Source organism: Cololabis saira, chromosome 23 (assembly GCF_033807715.1).
Source record: "Cololabis saira isolate AMF1-May2022 chromosome 23, fColSai1.1, whole genome shotgun sequence".
Lineage (NCBI taxonomy): Eukaryota > Metazoa > Chordata > Actinopteri > Beloniformes > Belonidae > Cololabis > Cololabis saira.
Window position 1 is genome coordinate 860,193 of NC_084609.1, and position 24,952 is coordinate 885,144.

The 24,952-nt window shown below is 42.6% G+C and overlaps 3 protein-coding genes across 3 annotated transcripts in view; 1 reads left to right on the forward strand and 2 right to left on the reverse strand.

Annotated features, from left to right (window-relative positions):
* Positions 1 to 3,969: 3,969 nt before the first annotated feature.
* LOC133424551 (zinc finger protein 436-like) lies at positions 3,970 to 6,451 on the reverse strand. Its single transcript, XM_061715224.1, has 2 exons — positions 5,630 to 6,451; positions 3,970 to 5,050 (listed from the first exon to the last, which is right to left on the reverse strand). Exons 1-2 carry the CDS (start codon positions 6,449 to 6,451, stop codon positions 4,025 to 4,027), a joined length of 1,848 nt encoding a protein of 615 aa, XP_061571208.1. The 3' UTR covers positions 3,970 to 4,024.
* A 2,474-nt stretch (positions 6,452 to 8,925) lies between these two features.
* On the reverse strand, positions 8,926 to 19,832 carry LOC133424457 (zinc finger protein 502-like). The gene is made up of 2 exons (XM_061715090.1): positions 19,768 to 19,832; positions 8,926 to 10,006 (listed from the first exon to the last, which is right to left on the reverse strand). The coding sequence occupies exons 1-2, from the start codon at positions 19,792 to 19,794 to the stop codon at positions 8,981 to 8,983; spliced, it is 1,053 nt and encodes a 350-aa protein (XP_061571074.1). The 5' UTR covers positions 19,795 to 19,832; the 3' UTR covers positions 8,926 to 8,980.
* Positions 19,833 to 24,149: 4,317 nt separating this feature from the next.
* LOC133424441 (zinc finger protein 271-like) overlaps positions 24,150 to 24,952 on the forward strand; it is a 117,424-nt gene continuing 116,621 nt past the window's right edge. Inside the window, exon 1 of the mRNA XM_061715061.1 lies at positions 24,150 to 24,483. Coding sequence (XP_061571045.1) covers positions 24,358 to 24,483 — 126 coding nt within the window. The 5' untranslated portion in view covers positions 24,150 to 24,357. The remainder of the gene's footprint in view (positions 24,484 to 24,952) is intronic.

Genomic DNA, 24,952 nt, shown 5'->3' on the forward strand with positions numbered 1-24,952 from the left:
ACAGATGACAGGAGTGTCGGTGGAGGACGGAGGCTGAGGACAGACTCCTGCTGAACCCCTTTGAGACATTATGAAGGAACAATCAGCTCATCTTTAACATAAAAACACCATGAAGATGGAATAAAGTCAACATGTTTCCATCCTGGACTAATATGGAGATAAAGTTACAACATCAGACCAAAAATAACCACATGTTCTGGTGGTTTTCTCTGCTGCAGATCTGTGTGATGGTGTTATTTCCTTTATGTGGGTGACAAAAGACAAACTGTCTTTTGAAAAACACCAACACAGATGAAATGTCTGCAAAAGCAGCATTAAAAAGATCATGGTTTTTAGGTTTAATTGTATCAGACTGAACATTCAGTTTTTGTCTGTATGGCAGACATATATATACGCATTAGAGGTGGGTGCAATTCATCGATGTGTCGATGCATCGCGATGCGTCACGTGACGATTTGTAATCGATTATGGTCCAGTAAAAAAAAAATATATATATATATTTTTTTTTATTTATTTATTTTTTAAGTTATCCTATCCAGATTCCAAACTGAATAAGCTGCGGAATCATTTCATTTTCAAGAATGCACATTTCTTATTATTCACTTGAGATATGGCAGATATGTTTACACTAAATACATTTGATGGAAGTACATATCTTGAGCTGCAGGAGGACGAGGGTACGAGCGAGCCGCAGCAGCAGGACGAGGGTACGAGCGAGCCGCAGCAGGACGAGGGTACGAGCGAGCCACAGCAGGACGAGGGTACGAGCGAGCCGCAGCAGGACGAGGGTACGAGCGAGCCGCAGCGGGACGAGGGTACGAGCGAGCCGCAGCGGGACGAGGGTACGAGCGAGCCGCAGCGGGACGAGGGTACGAGCGAGCCGCAGCAGGACGAGGGTACGAGCGAGCCGCAGCAGCAGGACGAGGGTACAAGCGAGATGCAGCGGGACGAGGGTACGAGCGAGCTGCAGGAGGACGAGGGTACGAGCGAGCCGCAGTGGGACGAGGGTACGAGCGAGCCGCAGCAGCAGGACGAGGGTACAAGCGAGCCGCAGCAGGACGAGGGTACGAGCGAGCTGCAGGAGGACGAGGGTACGAGCGAGCCGCAGCGGGACGAGGGTACGAGCGAGCCGCAGCAGAGGTACGAGTGAGCCGCAGCAGGACGAGGGTACGAGCGAGCCGCAGCAGGACGAAGGTACGAGCGAGCCGCAGCAGGACAAGGTTACGAGCGAGCCGCAGGAGGACGAGGTTACGAGCGAGCCGCGGCAGGACGAGGGTACGAGCGAGCCGCGGCAGGACGAGGGTACGAGCGGGACGAGGGTACGAGCGAGCCGCAGCGGGACGAGGGTACGAGCGAGCCGCAGCAGGACGAGGGTACGAGCGAGCCGCAGCAGGACGAGGGTACGAGCGAGCCGCAGCAGGACGAGGGTACGAGCGAGCCGCAGCGGGACGAGGGGCACCCCGACCCACCGGCATGGGGGCCTGAGTGGAACCATCTTCCCACATCACCCAGGGGGGATCCAGCAGAGCCGTTAGCCGACCCGCCTGCAGTCCTGTGGCCAGGAGCCACCTCGAGACCCCGGTCCAGCCCAGAGAGTCCAGAGAACCCCGAGGATCTAGGACAGGTGTCGGCAACCCAAAATGTTTTAGATCCATATTCGACCAAAAACACAAAAAACAAATATGTCTGGAGCCGCAAAAAATGAAAAGTCTTGTATCAGCCTTAGAATGAAGACAACACATGCTGCATGTTTCTATATTAGTTAGAACTGGGGGAAGATTTAGTTTTCAATTTGCACTTCGAGAAAAAAGTCGAAATGTCGAGAAAAAAGTCAACATTTCGAGAAAAAGTCAAAATGTTGGGAAAAATGCCGAAATGTCGAGATTAAAAAAGGAAAAAGGAGAAAAAAAAGGAAAAGAGGAAAAAAGAAAAACGATGCGTAGGCATGCCGTCAAAACGACGGCATGCCTACGCTGTGTCGTACGCGTCGACGCAGACCACACGCCGTCACCGACGTGCACCTCCCAAAAATTGTAACTACACGTCAAGGCGACGCAGACCAAACGCAGACGAGAGGGCTGTGATTGGTTCACTTGGAAGCAACGCATTTCCAGTTTCCGGTTTGAAGCAGTCGTGTACTTTCAGCGCTCTTTTCTTCGTGTATGTGTGATTTTTTTTGTTTGGTTTTTTGCACAATAGTTGTCCTTATCTCTTTGATTCACTGTGACCGGAAAAAGTCGGATAAACCATTCAGGAAAAGATTGAGAATTAGCGGTCACGGGGGGAACTGCACCGCGGCGAAATGGAGTGACTGAGAAGTCCGAAGGGTTCACGACGGCGTCACGGTGACGGCGTGTGCTCTGCGTTGGTTTGACGCAGAACCTTAATTCAGGCTTAAGAAAGCTGTCTCAGTGTGTGTGTGTGTGTGTGTGTGTGTGTGTGTGTGTGTGTGTGTGTGTGTGTGTGTGTGAGAGAGAGAGTATAAAGGGAGCTCTCTCAGGAAGGTTCATTTGGTTGTTCTCAGGGAGAGAAGGAGTGAAAAGCTGATTATGATATGAGCACCGTCTTTGTCATACGTGAGCACGATCATAGAAACAGCTGATTGTGATATGTGCACGCTAGGTGTCATGGGGGTTTGTTTATGGCCAGAGCTCCCTCCTTACGGAGAGATATAATTTGATTCTGGAGCAGGTGTTTTCAGGGGAGGGAAGGTGGAGGAGAGATTAACTTGATTCTGAAAACAGATGTCTTCAGGAGAGAGAAAATGAAGGAGAGATATCACCTGTTCTGAAAACAGATGTTTTTCTAAAGGAGGAGAAAAGGAGGAGTGTTGGTATCTGAGTCTCGAAAATAAAATACTGTTTTGTCCAGCCTCCGGTGTGAAGTAAGATATGATACTCAATGGTGGGAGATTAAAAGACTGGGGGTGTGGTCTTCCCGACCCTTGAGAATAAAAGGGGGAGCGCTGAGAAGAGTTTTCAGACATGGTAAGCTTTAGTGTCTCACTTTAATATTTATTTGGAGGTCCTTTAGTTGTCATGTGACCATGTCCTTGTTTCAGTCAGATCATCATGTATCTAAACATTCATTTCTATCCAGAGCTGCATTTATATTTCCACCAAATGTTGTGTTGATGATGGGAGAGTGGGACTGATGTGCAAAGTCTTCTTCAGCCCGTCCTGAAGATCCTCACTGGGTGAAGGTCTGGATTTAGATTTGATCAAAGCAGCAGCGCGAGTGCTGACAGGAACCAGTAAGAGACCACATATCTCTCCCGTGTTGGCCTCCCTTCATGGGTTCTCCAGAACATCTACAATTAAAGTCAAAACTCTGTTATTTGCGTCTAAAGTCCTAAACCAGGGGTATCCAACCCTGGTCCTTGAGAGCTACTGTCCTGCATGTAGGGCAGTGTTTCTCAATCCTGGTCCTCGTGGGCCCCTGTCCTGCATGTTTTAGATGATACCCTGCTTCAGCACACTGTGATAAAAGTACCTGTGTCATCAACAGAGCTGTGCAGACCTTGGTGACAAGCTAATGAGGACCTTTAATTAGAATCAGGTGTGTTGGTGCAGGGAAACATCTAAAACATGCAGGACAGGGGCCCACGAGGACCAGGATTGAGAAACACTGATGTAGGGACACATTTAACCTGCAGGGACGTGGACACCGAGGACCGGGCCTGGTGTTGCACCACAAATTGAGTGCTGGTTCAGTTATTAGAAAGTTATTAATAATTGTCTTATATTCATTAATAACTAATAAAGAAGATGACTTATCAAAATGAATAAATTAAAACGGGGCACCACCTGACTTATCAGGAAATAATAACTAAACAGCTAAATCCGTCTTAAAGTAGCTGGTGTTCCCTACGTGTCAGCCTGTTGCCAGGGGGGGGGGGGGGGGTTACAAATCAATTCAATTATTTTTTTTCCAATTCAATTTTATTTATATATAACTAAATTGGTGCATTTTAACTGAACTCTCAAAATAAATGAGATCAGCACTGATCACAAATGTACACCTTTTATCCAGTGTGAATACGTTGGTGACTCCTTAAAGCACCTTGCTGGGCAAAAGCTGCTCCACATTGATAACATCTGTAAGGCTTTTCTCCAGTGTGAATACGTTGGTGACTCCTTAGATTACTTGATGTGGTAAAAGTCGCTCCACACTGATCACATCTGTAAGGCTTTTCTCCAGTGTGAATACGTTGGTGTCGCTTTAGGCTATCTTGTCGGGCAAAAATCACTCCACACTGATCACATCTGTAAGGCTTGTCTACAGTGTGAATACGTTGGTGACTCGTTAAAGCACCTTGCTGGGCAAAAGCTGCTCCACACTGATCACATCTGTAAGGCTTGTCTCCAGTGTGAATACGTTGGTGGACTCTTAGATTACTTGATGTGGTAAAAGTCGCTCCACACTGATCACATCTGTAAGGCTTTTCTCCAGCGTGAATACGTTGGTGACTCGTTAAAGTACCTTGATGGGCAAAAGTCGCTCCACACTGATCACATCTGTAAGGCTTTTCTCCAGTGTGAATACGTTGGTGAGTCCTTAAATCACCTTGCTGGGCAAAAGTCGCTCCACACTGATCACATCTGTAAGGCTTTTCTCCAGTGTGAATACGTTGGTGACTCCTTAAAGCACCTTTTTGGGCAAAAGCCGCTCCACACTGATCACATCTGTAAGGCTCGTCTCCAGTGTGAATACGTTGGTGTTGCTTTAGATGATCTTGTCGGACAAAAGCCACTCCACACTGATCACATCTGCAAGGCTTGTCTCCAGTGTGAATACGTTGGTGTCTCCTTAAAGCACCTTGCTCGGCAAAAGCCGCTCCACACTGATCACATCTGTAAGGCTTGTCTCCAGTGTGAATACGTTGGTGTTGCTTTAAGTTACCTTTTTGGGCAAAAACCGCTCCACACTGATCACAGCTGTACGGTTTATCACCAGTGTGAGTTTTCTTATGTATCTTCAGGTTTGATGAAGTGGTGAACACTTGCTTGCAATCATCACACCAGTGTCTTTTGGGTCTTCCTTTATGATTCTGTAACAGAGAAGATGACTTACATTATCTTGGCTGCATTATCAAAAGCCTTTTCAGTTTCATTCAAATGATGCCTGTCATGTTTTTTCATGTGAGACAATTAAGTTTATCTTCTGAGGACTAATGTTAAACATATTTAGCTACAACTAGTACTTAAAGGAGCCGTCTGTAAGAAATGTCCAAAACTGGTACTGCAGTCACTTTCAAAATATTGTTGAGCGGCGTGTACCCTCCCCCTCCTCCCCCCGACCAGAGGTTGCCAGGTAGGCTGCAGAATTCAGCAGGAACGTAGGCTGCCATGGCTGCCATAATTAGAGCCGAGCTGGCAACCCGGATGCCGAAACAATACTGACTGACTGATTTGTAATCGATTATGGTCCAGTAAAAAAAAAATATATATATATATTTTTTTTTATTTATTTATTTTTTAAGTTATCCTATCCAGATTCCAAACTGAATAAGCTGCGGAATCATTTCATTTTCAAGAATGCACATTTCTTATTATTCACTTGAGATATGGCAGATATGTTTACACTAAATACATTTGATGGAAGTACATATCTTGAGCTGCAGGAGGACGAGGGTACGAGCGAGCCGCAGCAGCAGGACGAGGGTACGAGCGAGCCGCAGCAGGACGAGGGTACGAGCGAGCCACAGCAGGACGAGGGTACGAGCGAGCCGCAGCAGGACGAGGGTACGAGCGAGCCGCAGCGGGACGAGGGTACGAGCGAGCCGCAGCGGGACGAGGGTACGAGCGAGCCGCAGCGGGACGAGGGTACGAGCGAGCCGCAGCAGGACGAGGGTACGAGCGAGCCGCAGCAGCAGGACGAGGGTACAAGCGAGATGCAGCGGGACGAGGGTACGAGCGAGCTGCAGGAGGACGAGGGTACGAGCGAGCCGCAGTGGGACGAGGGTACGAGCGAGCCGCAGCAGCAGGACGAGGGTACAAGCGAGCCGCAGCAGGACGAGGGTACGAGCGAGCTGCAGGAGGACGAGGGTACGAGCGAGCCGCAGCGGGACGAGGGTACGAGCGAGCCGCAGCAGAGGTACGAGTGAGCCGCAGCAGGACGAGGGTACGAGCGAGCCGCAGCAGGACGAAGGTACGAGCGAGCCGCAGCAGGACAAGGTTACGAGCGAGCCGCAGGAGGACGAGGTTACGAGCGAGCCGCGGCAGGACGAGGGTACGAGCGAGCCGCGGCAGGACGAGGGTACGAGCGGGACGAGGGTACGAGCGAGCCGCAGCGGGACGAGGGTACGAGCGAGCCGCAGCAGGACGAGGGTACGAGCGAGCCGCAGCAGGACGAGGGTACGAGCGAGCCGCAGCAGGACGAGGGTACGAGCGAGCCGCAGCGGGACGAGGGGCACCCCGACCCACCGGCATGGGGGCCTGAGTGGAACCATCTTCCCACATCACCCAGGGGGGATCCAGCAGAGCCGTTAGCCGACCCGCCTGCAGTCCTGTGGCCAGGAGCCACCTCGAGACCCCGGTCCAGCCCAGAGAGTCCAGAGAACCCCGAGGATCTAGGACAGGTGTCGGCAACCCAAAATGTTTTAGATCCATATTCGACCAAAAACACAAAAAACAAATATGTCTGGAGCCGCAAAAAATGAAAAGTCTTGTATCAGCCTTAGAATGAAGACAACACATGCTGCATGTTTCTATATTAGTTAGAACTGGGGGAAGATTTAGTTTTCAATTTGCACTTCGAGAAAAAAGTCGAAATGTCGAGAAAAAAGTCAACATTTCGAGAAAAAGTCAAAATGTTGGGAAAAATGCCGAAATGTCGAGATTAAAAAAGGAAAAAGGAGAAAAAAAAGGAAAAGAGGAAAAAAGAAAAACGATGCGTAGGCATGCCGTCAAAACGACGGCATGCCTACGCTGTGTCGTACGCGTCGACGCAGACCACACGCCGTCACCGACGTGCACCTCCCAAAAATTGTAACTACACGTCAAGGCGACGCAGACCAAACGCAGACGAGAGGGCTGTGATTGGTTCACTTGGAAGCAACGCATTTCCAGTTTCCGGTTTGAAGCAGTCGTGTACTTTCAGCGCTCTTTTCTTCGTGTATGTGTGATTTTTTTTGTTTGGTTTTTTGCACAATAGTTGTCCTTATCTCTTTGATTCACTGTGACCGGAAAAAGTCGGATAAACCATTCAGGAAAAGATTGAGAATTAGCGGTCACGGGGGGAACTGCACCGCGGCGAAATGGAGTGACTGAGAAGTCCGAAGGGTTCACGACGGCGTCACGGTGACGGCGTGTGCTCTGCGTTGGTTTGACGCAGAACCTTAATTCAGGCTTAAGAAAGCTGTCTCAGTGTGTGTGTGTGTGTGTGTGTGTGTGTGTGTGTGTGTGTGTGTGTGTGTGTGTGTGTGAGAGAGAGAGTATAAAGGGAGCTCTCTCAGGAAGGTTCATTTGGTTGTTCTCAGGGAGAGAAGGAGTGAAAAGCTGATTATGATATGAGCACCGTCTTTGTCATACGTGAGCACGATCATAGAAACAGCTGATTGTGATATGTGCACGCTAGGTGTCATGGGGGTTTGTTTATGGCCAGAGCTCCCTCCTTACGGAGAGATATAATTTGATTCTGGAGCAGGTGTTTTCAGGGGAGGGAAGGTGGAGGAGAGATTAACTTGATTCTGAAAACAGATGTCTTCAGGAGAGAGAAAATGAAGGAGAGATATCACCTGTTCTGAAAACAGATGTTTTTCTAAAGGAGGAGAAAAGGAGGAGTGTTGGTATCTGAGTCTCGAAAATAAAATACTGTTTTGTCCAGCCTCCGGTGTGAAGTAAGATATGATACTCAATGGTGGGAGATTAAAAGACTGGGGGTGTGGTCTTCCCGACCCTTGAGAATAAAAGGGGGAGCGCTGAGAAGAGTTTTCAGACATGGTAAGCTTTAGTGTCTCACTTTAATATTTATTTGGAGGTCCTTTAGTTGTCATGTGACCATGTCCTTGTTTCAGTCAGATCATCATGTATCTAAACATTCATTTCTATCCAGAGCTGCATTTATATTTCCACCAAATGTTGTGTTGATGATGGGAGAGTGGGACTGATGTGCAAAGTCTTCTTCAGCCCGTCCTGAAGATCCTCACTGGGTGAAGGTCTGGATTTAGATTTGATCAAAGCAGCAGCGCGAGTGCTGACAGGAACCAGTAAGAGACCACATATCTCTCCCGTGTTGGCCTCCCTTCATGGGTTCTCCAGAACATCTACAATTAAAGTCAAAACTCTGTTATTTGCGTCTAAAGTCCTAAACCAGGGGTATCCAACCCTGGTCCTTGAGAGCTACTGTCCTGCATGTAGGGCAGTGTTTCTCAATCCTGGTCCTCGTGGGCCCCTGTCCTGCATGTTTTAGATGATACCCTGCTTCAGCACACTGTGATAAAAGTACCTGTGTCATCAACAGAGCTGTGCAGACCTTGGTGACAAGCTAATGAGGACCTTTAATTAGAATCAGGTGTGTTGGTGCAGGGAAACATCTAAAACATGCAGGACAGGGGCCCACGAGGACCAGGATTGAGAAACACTGATGTAGGGACACATTTAACCTGCAGGGACGTGGACACCGAGGACCGGGCCTGGTGTTGCACCACAAATTGAGTGCTGGTTCAGTTATTAGAAAGTTATTAATAATTGTCTTATATTCATTAATAACTAATAAAGAAGATGACTTATCAAAATGAATAAATTAAAACGGGGCACCACCTGACTTATCAGGAAATAATAACTAAACAGCTAAATCCGTCTTAAAGTAGCTGGTGTTCCCTACGTGTCAGCCTGTTGCCAGGGGGGGGGGGGGGGGTTACAAATCAATTCAATTATTTTTTTTCCAATTCAATTTTATTTATATATAACTAAATTGGTGCATTTTAACTGAACTCTCAAAATAAATGAGATCAGCACTGATCACAAATGTACACCTTTTATCCAGTGTGAATACGTTGGTGACTCCTTAAAGCACCTTGCTGGGCAAAAGCTGCTCCACATTGATAACATCTGTAAGGCTTTTCTCCAGTGTGAATACGTTGGTGACTCCTTAGATTACTTGATGTGGTAAAAGTCGCTCCACACTGATCACATCTGTAAGGCTTTTCTCCAGTGTGAATACGTTGGTGTCGCTTTAGGCTATCTTGTCGGGCAAAAATCACTCCACACTGATCACATCTGTAAGGCTTGTCTACAGTGTGAATACGTTGGTGACTCGTTAAAGCACCTTGCTGGGCAAAAGCTGCTCCACACTGATCACATCTGTAAGGCTTGTCTCCAGTGTGAATACGTTGGTGGACTCTTAGATTACTTGATGTGGTAAAAGTCGCTCCACACTGATCACATCTGTAAGGCTTTTCTCCAGCGTGAATACGTTGGTGACTCGTTAAAGTACCTTGATGGGCAAAAGTCGCTCCACACTGATCACATCTGTAAGGCTTTTCTCCAGTGTGAATACGTTGGTGAGTCCTTAAATCACCTTGCTGGGCAAAAGTCGCTCCACACTGATCACATCTGTAAGGCTTTTCTCCAGTGTGAATACGTTGGTGACTCCTTAAAGCACCTTTTTGGGCAAAAGCCGCTCCACACTGATCACATCTGTAAGGCTCGTCTCCAGTGTGAATACGTTGGTGTTGCTTTAGATGATCTTGTCGGACAAAAGCCACTCCACACTGATCACATCTGCAAGGCTTGTCTCCAGTGTGAATACGTTGGTGTCTCCTTAAAGCACCTTGCTCGGCAAAAGCCGCTCCACACTGATCACATCTGTAAGGCTTGTCTCCAGTGTGAATACGTTGGTGTTGCTTTAAGTTACCTTTTTGGGCAAAAACCGCTCCACACTGATCACAGCTGTACGGTTTATCACCAGTGTGAGTTTTCTTATGTATCTTCAGGTTTGATGAAGTGGTGAACACTTGCTTGCAATCATCACACCAGTGTCTTTTGGGTCTTCCTTTATGATTCTGTAACAGAGAAGATGACTTACATTATCTTGGCTGCATTATCAAAAGCCTTTTCAGTTTCATTCAAATGATGCCTGTCATGTTTTTTCATGTGAGACAATTAAGTTTATCTTCTGAGGACTAATGTTAAACATATTTAGCTACAACTAGTACTTAAAGGAGCCGTCTGTAAGAAATGTCCAAAACTGGTACTGCAGTCACTTTCAAAATATTGTTGAGCGGCGTGTACCCTCCCCCTCCTCCCCCCGACCAGAGGTTGCCAGGTAGGCTGCAGAATTCAGCAGGAACGTAGGCTGCCATGGCTGCCATAATTAGAGCCGAGCTGGCAACCCGGATGCCGAAACAATACTGACTTGGTGATAGGTGATAGATTTGCGTAGATGGTGGCTTCCGCAACTTTCAGGCGCTTTTTCTGCGCAAGCAAGCTTTATAGATGAGGCCCCAGGACTGTTACCGCAGTACCGCGCAGTAGTGTACTCGGTGCCGGGAGCCGGGAGGAAGCGGAGCGTGTGCGTTGATTTATGGTTCCGCGTCGCACCGACGCAGAGCCTATGGCGTAGAGTACGCGTCGCCGCGTACCTACGCCGTAGGTTACGCGCAAGCTTCTGCAATATTTATTTATTTTTTAAAGTTACGCTCGCGAGTCAATTGACGGGACTTATTTTATTTCAAAAACCCTGTTTTTCAATAAAAATACTATTAAATGACTTGCATTGATATCGTACTACTGCATGTGATTTATTTTTAACCTCAATAAATTCATATAGCCTATGTGACCGGAATTTCAAACATTTGTCCGGTAAATTGAAACCCTGCCGGTCACATTGTCCGGTGCCAATTTTTTCTAGCGGCAACACTGGTTGAGGGCTGCAACTCCTCTTTTTAAACTGGAATATCCTAGCTTGAGTGCTGTTGTCAGTGACAAAAGTATTTGAAATGAACATGATTTTTAAATGTGTGTTGACATATCGGGGTCATTTTATGATTTGTTTTATTATTGCTCTTACATACAGCTCCTTTAACAGTACGACACCTTCAGATGAGACTTCTTATACGTCTACGTAATAAGTGTAAAATTTGAGAGCTGCTGAAAAACACTCAAAACCCATTCATGAACTATTTATATTGAACATAATATTGAACATGAACTGTGTTCCACACACACACACACACACACACACACACACACACACACACACACACACACACACACACACACACACACACACACACACACACACACACACACACACACACACACACACACACACACAGTGTGAAAAAGTGTTTTTCTTATTTCTTTGCATGTTAGTCACACTTAAATGTTTCAGATCCTCAAACAAATTTAAATATTAGACAACGATAACACAAGTAAACACAAAATGCAGTTTTTAAATGAAGCTTTTTATTATTAAGGGGAAAAAAATCCAAACCTACATAGTCCTTTGTGAAAGAGTGATTGACCCCCCCTTTTAAAACATAAATTATCTGTGGTTTATCACATCTTTGGAAAGCTGAGTTCAATTTCTCCAGCCACACCCAGGCCTGATTACTGCCACACCTGTTCTCAATCAAGAAATCACTTAAATAGGACACGTCATTTCAGAAAAGGAACATCATACCAACAGTAAAATATGGTGGTGGTAGTGTGATGGTCTGGGGCTGTTTTGCTGCTTCAGGACCTGGAAGACTTGCTGTGGTAAATGGAACCATGAATTCTGCTGTCTACCAAAAAATCCTGAAGGAGAATGTCTGGCCATCTGTTCGTGACCTCAAGCTGAAGCCACTTGGGTTCTGCAGCAGGACAATGATCCAAAACACACCAGCAAGTCCACCTCTGAATGGCTTAAGAAAAACTAAATGAAGACCTTAGAGTGGCCTAGTTAAAGTCCCGACCTGAATCCCATTGAGATGCTGTGGCATAGTCTTTGGAGCTACCCACAGGTACAACCGTGCACGTGTTGCACAGTCTAGGTGTACATAGGGGTTGAGAAACACTTAAAAGTTGAAAAAGGTTGGAAGTCAGAAGTTGGAGGCTTGTTGTCCAGACAGAGTTGAGGCAAAGTCTGGACAGAAAACCCAGCTAAAACACATCGAACTGAGTTTTGCAAAACAACACGGTCTTAATGTTGCTGCTCTAGACCATCGAACTGGATGAAGGATGCGTTCACTGGTTCTTGGTAACCAGTGGGTTTTCACCAGTGCAGCTGGATGGATGGCTCCTCGGCTGATGCTAGTCGCACCGGTCGGAGATGAGGTGTAGTACTTGCAGAACTTAAGAACAGCAGATGGAGAGCCAGGTCAAGAGAGAGCAAGATGCGGGGAGCTGCAGCTATTTATTAACCAGCGGGTCTGCTTCATGTCAGCAAAGGGGGCTATGATGTTTAATGGGTCTCTGTCCAACGCACTATCCACGCGTCACTTTCCCATCTCATACCAAAAGCCACAAACTGCAAAGCCTGCTGGGCTTTGGAGTCATTGTCTTAGTTTCTTTGTTTCAGGCCATGTGGTCAACTGTAAGACAATGTGGTCTTACAGTTGATGTTAGAACTCAGTTAGGCCCCAGGGTTGATGTTAGCCCTTTCAATGTTCAACACAGGGCTGTGGGCAAACACTTGGAAAATTGTTAGACTTGCATACCAAACTTTAAAGTCTTTAAACAAAAACTTTGGATTTATATTAGTGATGCACCGAAATGAAACTTTGTGGCAGATACCGAAACCGAAAATAATAATAAACACTTGGCCGAATACCGTGCAATACCGGACATGGTTCTTCGCAGTTTTTACATTGATTTTGCCAATTTTTTCACCATTGCATAAATCAAATAAAGGGCTTTCCACAAGCGCCGGCTGCCGGCCATATAGCCGACTACTCGATTAGGTCCAGCCGGCTACTTTAATGACGCTTATTTTTATAGCCTATAAATATTATTTTTCGATTTTAATAAAATTAAATGTTTTTCTCATAGACTGACAATAATGTCAAACTGAACCGCACTCATTAAAGTTGTGATTCGCTCTGCTTGTACCACAAATTACTCTGATCACCGCCGACTTCATAGAGAAACTCCGCGGCCCCGACATGCGGTGCGTCTGTGTGCGTGCGTGTGTGTGTGCGTGTGTGCGCGCTCAGTGCAGTGAATGTGTCGGAACTCGGATCAACAAGCAGAGCTCACCAGATGATTCTTTTGTCACCATAAAAACGGTACTTCCTTATTACTCAGGCTACCCACTAAAAAATTGAATCAGTTTAATCAGTTCGTATTAAAAAGAAAAACCTAACCGCGTTGCATCGTTTAGCCCAAAACGTTCTACCGGTAATCCAGTCTTCTCTTCAAGCGTTCAATTAGCACCACCTGCGACACGTGTAGAGTGTATTTTCATACACTTCATTAGTTACACTAATGAATAAAAGAAGATGCAATGGCGAGTGAGTTGTAATAATAATGATAATACAGTGTTTCCTACAATTGTACAGGCTTGTCAGGGCGCCAGGCCAATGAGAGCCCCCGCCAGGCCAGAAAAGAAAAAAAAATAATATGCAAAAAATAAGCAATGTATCTATCCATTCATTCAGAAATCAATAATCATTTCCATTTGGGAGCCTCTGTGCGGCGCTGAATATGCAATGCTGTGTTTTGCGGTGTACTTCTCATCGAACTGACTTGAGGCAACACGTTGCGGCAGTGAGTGAAGCCTGAATTATGGATCTGCGTTAAATCGACGCAGAGCCTACGGCGTAGGGTACGCAGCGACGCGCGCAGTATGGTGAGTACTGCCGCGTACCCTACGCCGTAGGCTCTGCATTGTTGTAACGCAGGACCATAAATCAGCCTTAAGTCCCTTTAGGCTAATACTGTGAGAAATTACCTCTCATAATAGCGGTACTACAGTTAATAAATGTAATAAATGCTCCTACTGCTGTTTCTGCTGGCTACTGAGTCCCGTAAGTGGCAAGTGAGTTTTAACTCCTTAATTACCAACCAGCGTCAGAGTCACGCACAGTACACAAACTGTGATGTTAGAGAGCCACCTTTTGGTCAATTTAAGCAACAGCATCGCCGGCTGCTTGACAGTGGCTCAACTCATTAGTTTACTGTTTTTGTTGTTAATAATGTCATTGCAATTTTATCTATGCAATTGTGAAAAAAATGGCAAAATAAATGAAAAACTGTGAACAACCGCATTCCGTAGGCTATTCGGTACTCAGTATTCAGCCAAGTCTTTAAATTTTATTCCGCTTCAGTTTCGGCCTCAAATTTTCATTTCGGTGCATTCCCTAGTTTTTTCAGGGGGTACCACTGGTAGCATTCTGGATTTTTGTTTAATAATGTTGAACTTGACTCCTCAGTTGTCTATATTTTATTGTTTTGTTTTTATTTTATGTTTTTACTATTTCAATAAATTAAAATAATTATGAATATGTTATTATTATTATTACTACTACTACATTTAAGACCAGTGTATACAAACGTGCCCCCCCCCCCCCGGCTGGCTACTTATTTAGTATGGCTGGCTAGTCTATGCCTTAGTGGAAAGCCCTGGTGGGAGGGGTGGGAGGGGGGGGGCGGGGGGGTGCGCAAACTGCGCATGTGCAGCATCAGCAGGAGCTACATGTGAAGTGTGTTATGCGGTGAAAGAAAGCAGCAGGTTAAAACATGAGTAAGAAATGCTTAAAACAATGTTCATATTACTGTTGCATGCACTGTAGGTTTAAACAGCACTTTGGAAAAAAGCCAAATTGATACGGGGGGTACTTAAAAAACGAGCCGTCGACCCGTCGCATTAAACTCTCCGACTTGAGTCGACCAGCTAAATCCTGCGTTGGGGACAGCCCAAATACTTTTGTATAGCTTAAGAGTAAGTGTCATTCCCATCTTTAAAAGTGGAGACAGGCATCAGTTTTCCAACTATAGACCAATCTCCCTGCTCTCACAATTCTCAAAGATTTTAGAAAAATTGTTCATACAAAGGCTTGATACATTTCTAAATAAACACAATATACTGAATGACCATCAGTATGGTTTTAGGTCTAATAGGTCCACCTCAATGGCAGTGACTGAACTGGTAGAAGAAATTTCAACTGCAGTTGATAAAGAATTTACAGTAGGAGTTTTCTGATTGATTTAAAAAAAAGCCTTTGATACCATTGACCACAGGCTTTTGATGAAAAAAATGGAGGGATATGGTATCAGAGGTATAGCCTATACATGGCTACAAAGCTACCTGGAAGACAGATTCCAATATATACATCTGAACAATGAAAATTCTAATTTATTAAAAGTTACATATGGTGTTCCACAAGGATCTGTGCTGGGTCCCATTCTGTTTATTTTGTATATTAATGATATTTGTAATGTGTCGAAACTGTTAAAATTTGTGTTGTTTGCCGACGATACCAGTATATATTGCTCTGGTAAATATTTGGAACAGCTTTTGAGTGCAGTGGAAAAAGAGTTGAAAGTTCTTAAAAGTTGGTTTGATATCAATAAATTATCACTGAATTTAAGTAAAACTAAATTTATAATCTTTGGTAACCGAAAAGTAAATTGTGAAGTTAAACTCAAAATCAATGATGTCGAAATTGAACGAGTATGTGAAAATAAATTCTTGGGCGTGATAATTGATGATAAACTTGATTGGAAAACACACATAAACAATATTAAATCTAAATTGTCAAAAACCATTCCAATCCTATACAAGACAAAATAACTTTTAAATCAGAAATCCACTTACATACTGTACTGTTCACTCATTGTTTCATATATTACTTACTGTGTGGAGGTATGGGGAAATACTTACATAACAAACATTGATCCAATAATTAAATTACAAAAGGGAGCCATAAGAATTGTAAATTATTCAAAATACTGCGACCCAACGAACCCACTCTTCATTAAACTAAATACCTTAAAATTTGTAGATCTAGTTGAGCTAAGGACTTCTCTTATAATGTATAAGGCACACAACAACCTACTTCCTTACTGCATTCAGGAAATGTTTTCACCCAGAGAAAGTCGGTATGAACTCAGGGGAACTTGACAAACTTTAGAAGTAGATGTGTTTCTGTTAAAGGGGTAAACTTGTGGAATAGTCTCTTTGATGAGCTAAAAATGTGTAGTTCTATCCGCAAATTCAAAAAAAATTTTAAACTTAGGGCAATTGATAAATATAAACTATGACCAAGAGCAGCTTCTCCTGTAAATCCTCTATACCACATGCTCTTGTTGTAATTGATCTCTGCAATACCTTTTATTTTGATTTGATGTGATGTGATGTATTGTAAAAAAGGGTAGGCATTATATAAGCTACGGCTTTAGTCTACACCTTTTTTGGTTCATTTATTTATATATCCAGCTTTACTGTGGTGCATGTTTTGATTGACTAATGGACCAAAATAAAACTAACTAACTAACTAACTAACTAACAGTAAGTCTTGTTTTGAAGAAAGCTAACTCATGTGTGGGGGGAGTGGTGGTCTAGTGGCTACAGAGGTGGGCTTGGGTCAGGTTCAAGCCCCAGAACGGCAACCAAGATGAACCACCTTGGGCCCCTGAGCAAGGCCTTAACCCTAATTGCTCCCCGTGTGTTTGTTCTCTCAAATGTAAGTCGCTTTGGATAAATGCGTATGCTAAATGACAGTATTATTATTATTCTCTACGGAGCAACTCTGGTGACATTTGAAAAAAATAAAATAATGCGTGGCCACGAATTAATATCTTGTGGCCAACAAATTATTAATGCGTGGCCACGCATTATTACATTTTTTTCAAAATAATGCATGGCCACTAGGGCTGCAACTAACGACTATTTTAATAGTCGACTAGTTACCGACTATTGAAACGATTAGTCGACTAATCGGATAATTAGTAATTTTTTTTTTAATTTAGTATGAGGTTGCTTTAATTATGTGGCAAATGATAATAAACACCAGAAAGATGGCACTAGACCCCTGATATAGCGGGACTGTTTTCTCCATCCTGCTCCCGCTGCATCTCTGACCATTACCGCCTGCAACGTGTGTGTTCCACTCCCGCCCCTCCCGCAAAACTCATGAATTCATGCCCGCACGGCGCACAATAATAAAGATGCATTGATTTAGAGTCTTCTCCTGTCCCGCAAGAGAAAAGTCCAGACAAATCTATCTGATTTAATGTTAACATGATCATTGTGGAGCTTGATGGATGATTGACAGTTCATAAGCACCTGACTGAAAGTTAGATGCAAATCCATCATTGTCATCAGCGCACAAGCCTTTTTTCGCCTTTCGCGCTGCATCAATTATGATTGAGGTTATATAAACGAGTAGGCTGTGAGTGGCTCAAATAATACTAATAAATAACATAAAATAAAAAAGTTTAGAATGAAACAAATTAATTTAATAAATGAATCGCTTGGATATTACATTTCTGTGGAGGGAGAGAATGCTGCTTGACCGACTGCGGTCCCGTGCGTCTCTCTTCCAAGATGCGCCACAGACACTAAACGCAGTTTCTCCAAATATCCGACTTAATTTAATACTTTGTCAGGCATAACGTTAAAACTTTCTTTTAAAGCCAAAATACGCTTAATATCTTACTAAAGGCGAGTCCGTTTCGTTCAGCACTCCAACGTGCTTTCTCTTCAGATGCATTACTGACGTGCTCCAGTGAAAAGCAACGTCGGCTTTGCAAACCTTGCAAGTCATCTTTTTATTCACCGTATCGAGGCTAAAATGCTCCCAAACTTTTTATTTATTTTTTATCACAGTTTTATTACCCGCAGCTGCGCTCAGACGCTGCCGTGCATGCGCGGCTCGACAGAGATCGTATTGAAATGAGACGCCTCACTCCGTTGGAAAAACACGTCTGGCGACAATTGTCGACAATGGAATTCATTGTCGACAATTTTGATTGTCGATTTTTGTCGACAACGTCGACGAATCGTTGCAGCCCTAATGGTCACAAGATATTAACACAATGCGTGGCCACGAGATATTAACTCATGGCCACGAGTTATTAATGCGTGGCCACACATTATTTATTTTTTTTCAAATGTCATCAAAGGGGCTTCGTACTTCTCAATACGCTGTAAAAGTGTCTTAAGCCAACTCATTGGCTGGTCAAATGGGTTAAACATTAACTGGGAAGGTAACGTTTGCTAGCATGAATGCTAACATGACTTATTAAACAAACGTTAAGTTTAAAATATGTATAACATTACGTGACGTGACTCCCGGGTGGCGCCTGACTGCGATGCACGTGTAGCTTAACAACTAGCCTTCAACAACCTCTCAAATCCTCATTTTTTTAACCGACTAAACTAAAGCTTATGCTGTGATGACTGAAGTCATCACAGCATAATGTCTCAAGGGAAGCCTGGGAGTGAACGAGAACGAAACAACATGTCACCGTTGAAAAAAAACAATGGTTACGATGCCGAGAGAGGATCTGGACGACGCCATAGCTAACACTGTTAGCTCTGCTATGCTAGCGCAGCAGCAGAAACTCAGCGAGTTCATTCAGTCTGCAGTGAAAGAAGCGGTCAACGACATCCTCACCCCACAGCTAGCAGAACTGACGCAGCAAATACAAGACACCAAGGCTACTGTGAGTGAGCTGGCCAAGAGCTTTGAGTCGTCACAGAAATCCATTCAGAGTAACACAGCTAAGTTTGACACGCTACAAGCTAAAGTGAGAGCCAATAAACATCAAGCCAACGATCTCCAGCAACAAGTGGAGGAACTCACCATGAAAATCACCCAGATGGAGGACCGCAGCCCAAGAGCTAACGTGAGACTGGTCGGGCTGAAAGAAGGTGAAGAAGGGTCGGACGATCTGGACCCTAGTGGTCTGTAGAGGACCTGCAGGTCTGGATCTGGACCCTAGTGGTCTGTAGAGGACCTGCAGGTCTGAATCTGGACCCTAGTGGTCTGTAGAGGACCTGCAGGTCTGGATCTGGACCCGGGTTCAGAACCCCCATCTCAACCCGACCCCCCTCCCTCACCATTAGGCCTGTGTTGAAAAAAAAAAAAACGATTTTCCGATTCTAAATCAATTGTCATATTAATTCCTAAAAATTGATTCTTACGTCTAAAGATCAATTTATTTTCATTATTACATTTTCACCCGGTGAACTTTAATCCCAGGAATATTTGAGTTGTTTATTTCTTAGTAATTTATTTCATACAAAAAACTTTTGGAATTTTTTTTGGTTTTGCCCAAAAGACCATGGGCAAAAACAAAAAAGAAACATGTTCTTGCCTTTAAATATGTTTAAAAGGTATGAAAACATTAAAGTTTTCAGTTATAATTGCATAAATTGTTTATATTTCATTACTTTATATACTGTATTAGGGTTCGTTTGCATAAAATACTAAAAACCAAATTCTCAAAAATTAAAAACCGAAAAACACATAAAAGGGAAAAAATAAAAACGGAATGTGGGAAAAACTAAAAGTGATTTCTTCCGTCTCTGTTTCCTCCCTGGATGTGTTTGGTAATTCTGCCCCACGATGTTTCTGTTTCAGTTCTATCAGCATTCTGGGAGCTGATTGGTCCTTACAGCATCATTAGCTGCAATACTTGCTGTTGAATCTCAATATAATACTAGTATTAATATGTTGCAGAACTACAGTCATATCATTCATGCAACAGCTGAAAAAACTGTTTTAATAACACAAACCCAAATCAATATTGGAATCAAATCTTGATAATTGATTCTGAATCTTAAGAATTGAATGGATTGTTTCCATTTGAATGGATCCCCAGCCCTGCTCACCATGTCCAGCTCCTCCCGCAGGTCCATCTTGGCCGGTTTCCTGCTGCGTTTCCCGGGATTCTTCACCTTCCCCTCCGGTATCTGTATGCAAAATCAAATAATCAATTCAAAAGTTGTGTAAAGTTCACTTTTATTTATAAAAGTATGAACCAAAGTGCCATAACATTTGTTGTGCAAACATCTCAGCAAACATCAGCACTTGTCAGTAACACATATTTAGTGTAAAAATGTCAAATGAAATATAGCTTATTGCCACTGCCAGGGCATTAATGTCATCATGTTTTTTTATGAAAAATAAAAAAAGTCTACCAACAAAATCCTGATCCACAATCATGACATTAAAACAGGCAATTTCTGAGGAAACAGCAGAAACTTTTAACGGGGAGCAGCTTTACCGTCTATATTCAGCACCAAATGTCCCTGTTAGAAAGTGTGAAGCACAAAATCACTATTGAAATTTCCTTTACAGGGTCCAATCCGCCGTCTGGGAGAACTTTAAAATGAAAATGTCCATGTAACCGTAATTTTACCGCTCTCCATGTCTGTTTTAGCTTTTCCGCATGTTTTTCCGCCAACTCTCTTCCGGTTCTGCAGCAGCCGGAAAAATACTTTTCAAAACAAAAGCATGTGAGCAACATGCGTTAATGCGCGATAAAATAAATGTTGGCGTTAATAAATGAATGAGTTAACGCGATAATAACGCGTTGACTTGCCCAGCCCTAATAAATATGCATATAAAAGTTGAATTGGATGGCAGCGATAATGAAAGAGTAAATTAAATCAGATTTCTTGGAGTAATAATGGATGAAATTAGCTGGAAATCTCATATTAAGCATGTACAAAACAAAGTTTCAAAGAGCATTGCAGTACTTAACAGAGCAAAACAGGTTTTGGATCACAGGGCCGTCCACATTCTTTACTGGTCACTAGTTCTTCCATATTTCACTTACTGTGCAGAAATTTGGGGCAATAACTATAAAACCAGGTTCCACTCATTACTCGTACTTCAAAAGAGAGAAATACGATACATTCATAAGGCTGGATATGGAGATCACACTAACTCACTATTCTTACAGTCTAAAGTACTAAAACTCATGGATCTAGTGGCATTTCAATCTGCACCAGTAATGTTTAAAGCAAAAAATCATTCACTACCGGATAAACATTCAGAAATTATTCATTGGGAGGGAAGGGGGTTATCGTTTAAACTTCAAATCTTTATTCATGCGTACAACAAAAAGAAGTTTTTGTGTATCAGTTTGTGGAATTAAACTGTGGAATGGTTTGAATTTGGAGTTAAAAGAATGTACAAACATAAAACAATTTAAGAAGAAATATAAAGAAATGGTTTATTTGAGGTATAAAAGTGAAGACAGTGTTTAAAGATCAGCAGCTGTGTGTGTTCTGCTATTCTGTCATGTTGTCTTTGTCTGTTTATATACTTAGATATACGGATTATATTTATATCATAGTTATATTTATGATAGAGCTTACATCTTGTATTAAACAGGTTATTTTTGTAAAAATGATATATATTTATACAAATTAGTGTATAGTATAAAAAATAAATACAGACATATAATTTATGTTTAGTTGTGGAAAGGGGGTGGGATTAAATAAGTTTATACTTCCTCCCACTCCTTTTCCAACATGTAACTGAAATATGTGTTTTGATGTTGGTTTTTTCTTTATGTGGTGGAATGAACCTGGATTTGTTTTCTTGTCTTTTTTCTTGTTTTTTATACATGTTCGAAATAAACAAAAACGAACAAACTCTAAAACTATCTGTGAATGTTTATGTTCCAATACCTGATGTATTATTTTTACAAGAATATCTTTGTATCTAGGAAATCTGAGGATCTCAGGGTTTTATTGTGTGTTTTTAGGTAATAAGGTTATTATATTTATTATATGTATGTGTGTAATTTATAGTAGTTTTGCTGTGTGACTGGGCCCCTAGGAGTTAATCTGTGGAACAGCTTAAATACAGAAATGAAAATGTGGAGCACGTTATTACAATTCAAAAGCTCCTATAAATACAAAATGATTAATAAATATAAAACAACGGGATAATACACATAGACATGTACATGTGTATGTACTATTGTATTATTGCTTCTATAAATACTGTATAGAATGATATTTATTAATGACATTTTTTTGTGCATCCTTGGGATCGAGGGGTTCGAACCCGCGACCTTCAGATCATGAGCCCGAAGCCCCAACCACTAGGCCACTCCGCTCCCGAACTCCGTGAATATAGTGGAGAAAAAAGGAGAATTAGCCGTTAGCCGTTAGCTCCCCACCTTGCTGTCGTCCATGCCGCGTCAACGGTCCCGTCAGCCGCGAGAAAACACGTCCTAAACCCACGAACTGCGGGTTTAAACACGTCCTAAACCCACGAACTGCGGGTTTAAACACGTCCTAAACCCACGAACTGCGGGTTTAAACACGTCCTAAACCCACGAACTGCGGGTTTAAACACGTCCTAAACCCACGAACTGCGGGTTTAAACACGTCCTAAACCCACGAACTGCGGGTTTAAACACGTCCTAAACCCACGAACTGCGGGTTTAAACACGTCCTAAACCCACGAACTGCGGGTTTAAACACGTCCTAAACCCACGAACTGCGGGTTTATCTCGGTTTGGATTCGCTAGAAGACGAAAAATAAGAAGATATGTAGATGTTTTTTTCTCCTCAGTTTACACCGTTGTTCTGCTGCTGCTGCTCCGGCAGACCGAGAACCGCGCATGCGCAGCCGCCTCCTGCGATACGTCACCGTCGCCGCCATATTGGATGTGGCAAGACTGCGCTGTAAACTAATACAAGTGAATGGACTTATTTTCATAAAGCGCCTTTCTACAAAGAAATGTACGTTTTACGTCTCATTTATTCATTCACACATGCACTTTTTTCTCTTTTTCTGTATTTTTTACTTGTTTTCCTCTTTTTTCTTTTTTTTCCTCTTTTTTCATCCTTTTTTCCCTTTTTTCCGCTTTTTTCTCTTTTTCATCTTTATTTCCTTTTTTCCCCTTTCTTCTCTTTTTTCCTCCTTCTCCTCCTTTTTTTCTCTTTTCTTCCTATTTTTTCCTCTTTTCTCCTCTATTTTTATCTTTTTTCCTCCTTTTTTTCCTCTTTTTTCCTTATTTTCATAAAGCGCCTTTCTACAAAGATGTACGTTTTACGTCTCATTTATTCATTCACACATGGACTTTTTTCCTCTTTTTCTCTCCTTTTTCCTCTTTTTTTCTCTTTTTTCCTCTTTTTTCTCTTTTTTCATCTTTATTTCCTATTTTTTTTTCCTTTTTCTCCTCTTTTTTTCTCTCTTTTTTCCTATTTTCTTCTCCTTTTTTCCTCTTTTTCTCCTCTTTATCTTTTTTCCTCTTTGTTCCTCTTTTTTCATATTTTTTTCCTTATTTTCATAAATCGCCTTTTTACAAAGAAATGTACGTTTTATGCTTTATTTCTAATTATAATGTAATTATAATACAATAATATTGAAATATTATTTCAAACCAAAAACATGAGTTTTCAAGGTTTTACTCCAACCTGGACCGCGGTGGCTGCAGTACCAGCTCCCCGCCAGCAGGAGGCTGCAGTACCAGCTCCCCGCCAGCAGGGGGCTGCAGTACCAGCAGGAGGCTGCGCATGCGCGGTTCTCGGTCTGCCGGAGAAGCAGCAGCAGCAGCAGCGAGACGCTTCAGTTTGTCTGGAAGATCGAGAGAAGATTTAACGACGAACCCGAGCCGTGAGTTTGTGTTTCACGCTATTAAATGAGTCTCTGTAGCGAAACCGATAGATTTGTCATGTCGGTTGTGACGGGTTTACGATCATTTGATGTCTCTGGTGACTTTAATCCCACATTTTCCAGCAGCAACGCTCGAGTGGAGGCCACGTGTTTGCAGGCTGCATTCTTCCAGCCGAGGTTGAAACAGGTGGAACAATGTGCAGCATGTTCATATGGAACTGTGGAGACTCTGTGGAACAGTTTGGAGCAGGAAATGAAACAAAGTACTGACACAAATCTGGTTCAAAAGAGAAACCAAACATGATTTAGAAACAGGTTTATGGAAGAGGAAATGTGTCAACGAGGAGTGAGATAAACAAATAAAATAGGGACAAATGGTATATTATCAGGGCTGCACTATAATTATGTAATATATGTTATATATTTATTATGTATGTAGCATATGTATATATATATATATATATATATATATATATATATATATATATATATATATATATAATATTTGTATTTTCTATATATTGATACATTTATATTTTCTATATACTTATATGGATAATTCTGTAGTAATAGGCATGTTTACGTAGTATTTATATAGACTATATTTATATGGATATTGTGTAGATATAATAATAGCAATAATGTAAATTCATAGAGTTATAAAGGGGTAGGAACTAGGAAAAAGTGTAAACTTCTTCCTACTCCTTTTTAGAACCTTTGTACAAATGAAGATGTTACTGTTTATTTTTATTTTTTATGTCCATGTTCAAAATAAATTCATTCATTCATTCATTCATTGAGGTTTGCAGACAGACTGGGATCAGAACCAGAACCAGGAGATGGACCGGGATCAGAACCAGAACCAGGAGATGGACCGGGATCAGAACCAGAACCAGGAGATGGACCGGGATCCGAGCCAGGACTCCTCATCCAGCAGGACTAAAGCGGACGCTGCTGGTCTGCAGGTCAGTGTTCAGGTCCAGAACCCGCTGGTTCTGGGTCCGTCTGTCTCCTGCTGACCAACCAAACCTACATTTATTTATTTATTCTTTATTTCATTCATTGATAAAATAAAACAACAAACAGTTCAATATAAACACAAACTAAATTCTGAATGAAAGGGAGCAGAAAGAAGAAGAATCTTATTTAATCTGCCCCTTTTTCCCAAGAAATCAATTTACAAAGAACGTAAATTAAAAAACAACAACAAAGTAAACAAAAAACTAAACTAAAATATCTGCCGGCGACACAGACACAAACATTCCTTTTTAGTTCCAAGTTACAATTCAGTTAATCCCATTCAACAACAACAACAATGTTTCTACCTTTCATGACACTGGGTCTGTCAATCAAACATAACTAACATATTTTATTATATTTCCTTTACATACTGGCTTTAATTGTTCTTTTGAATGTAATGTTTGATTTGGATTC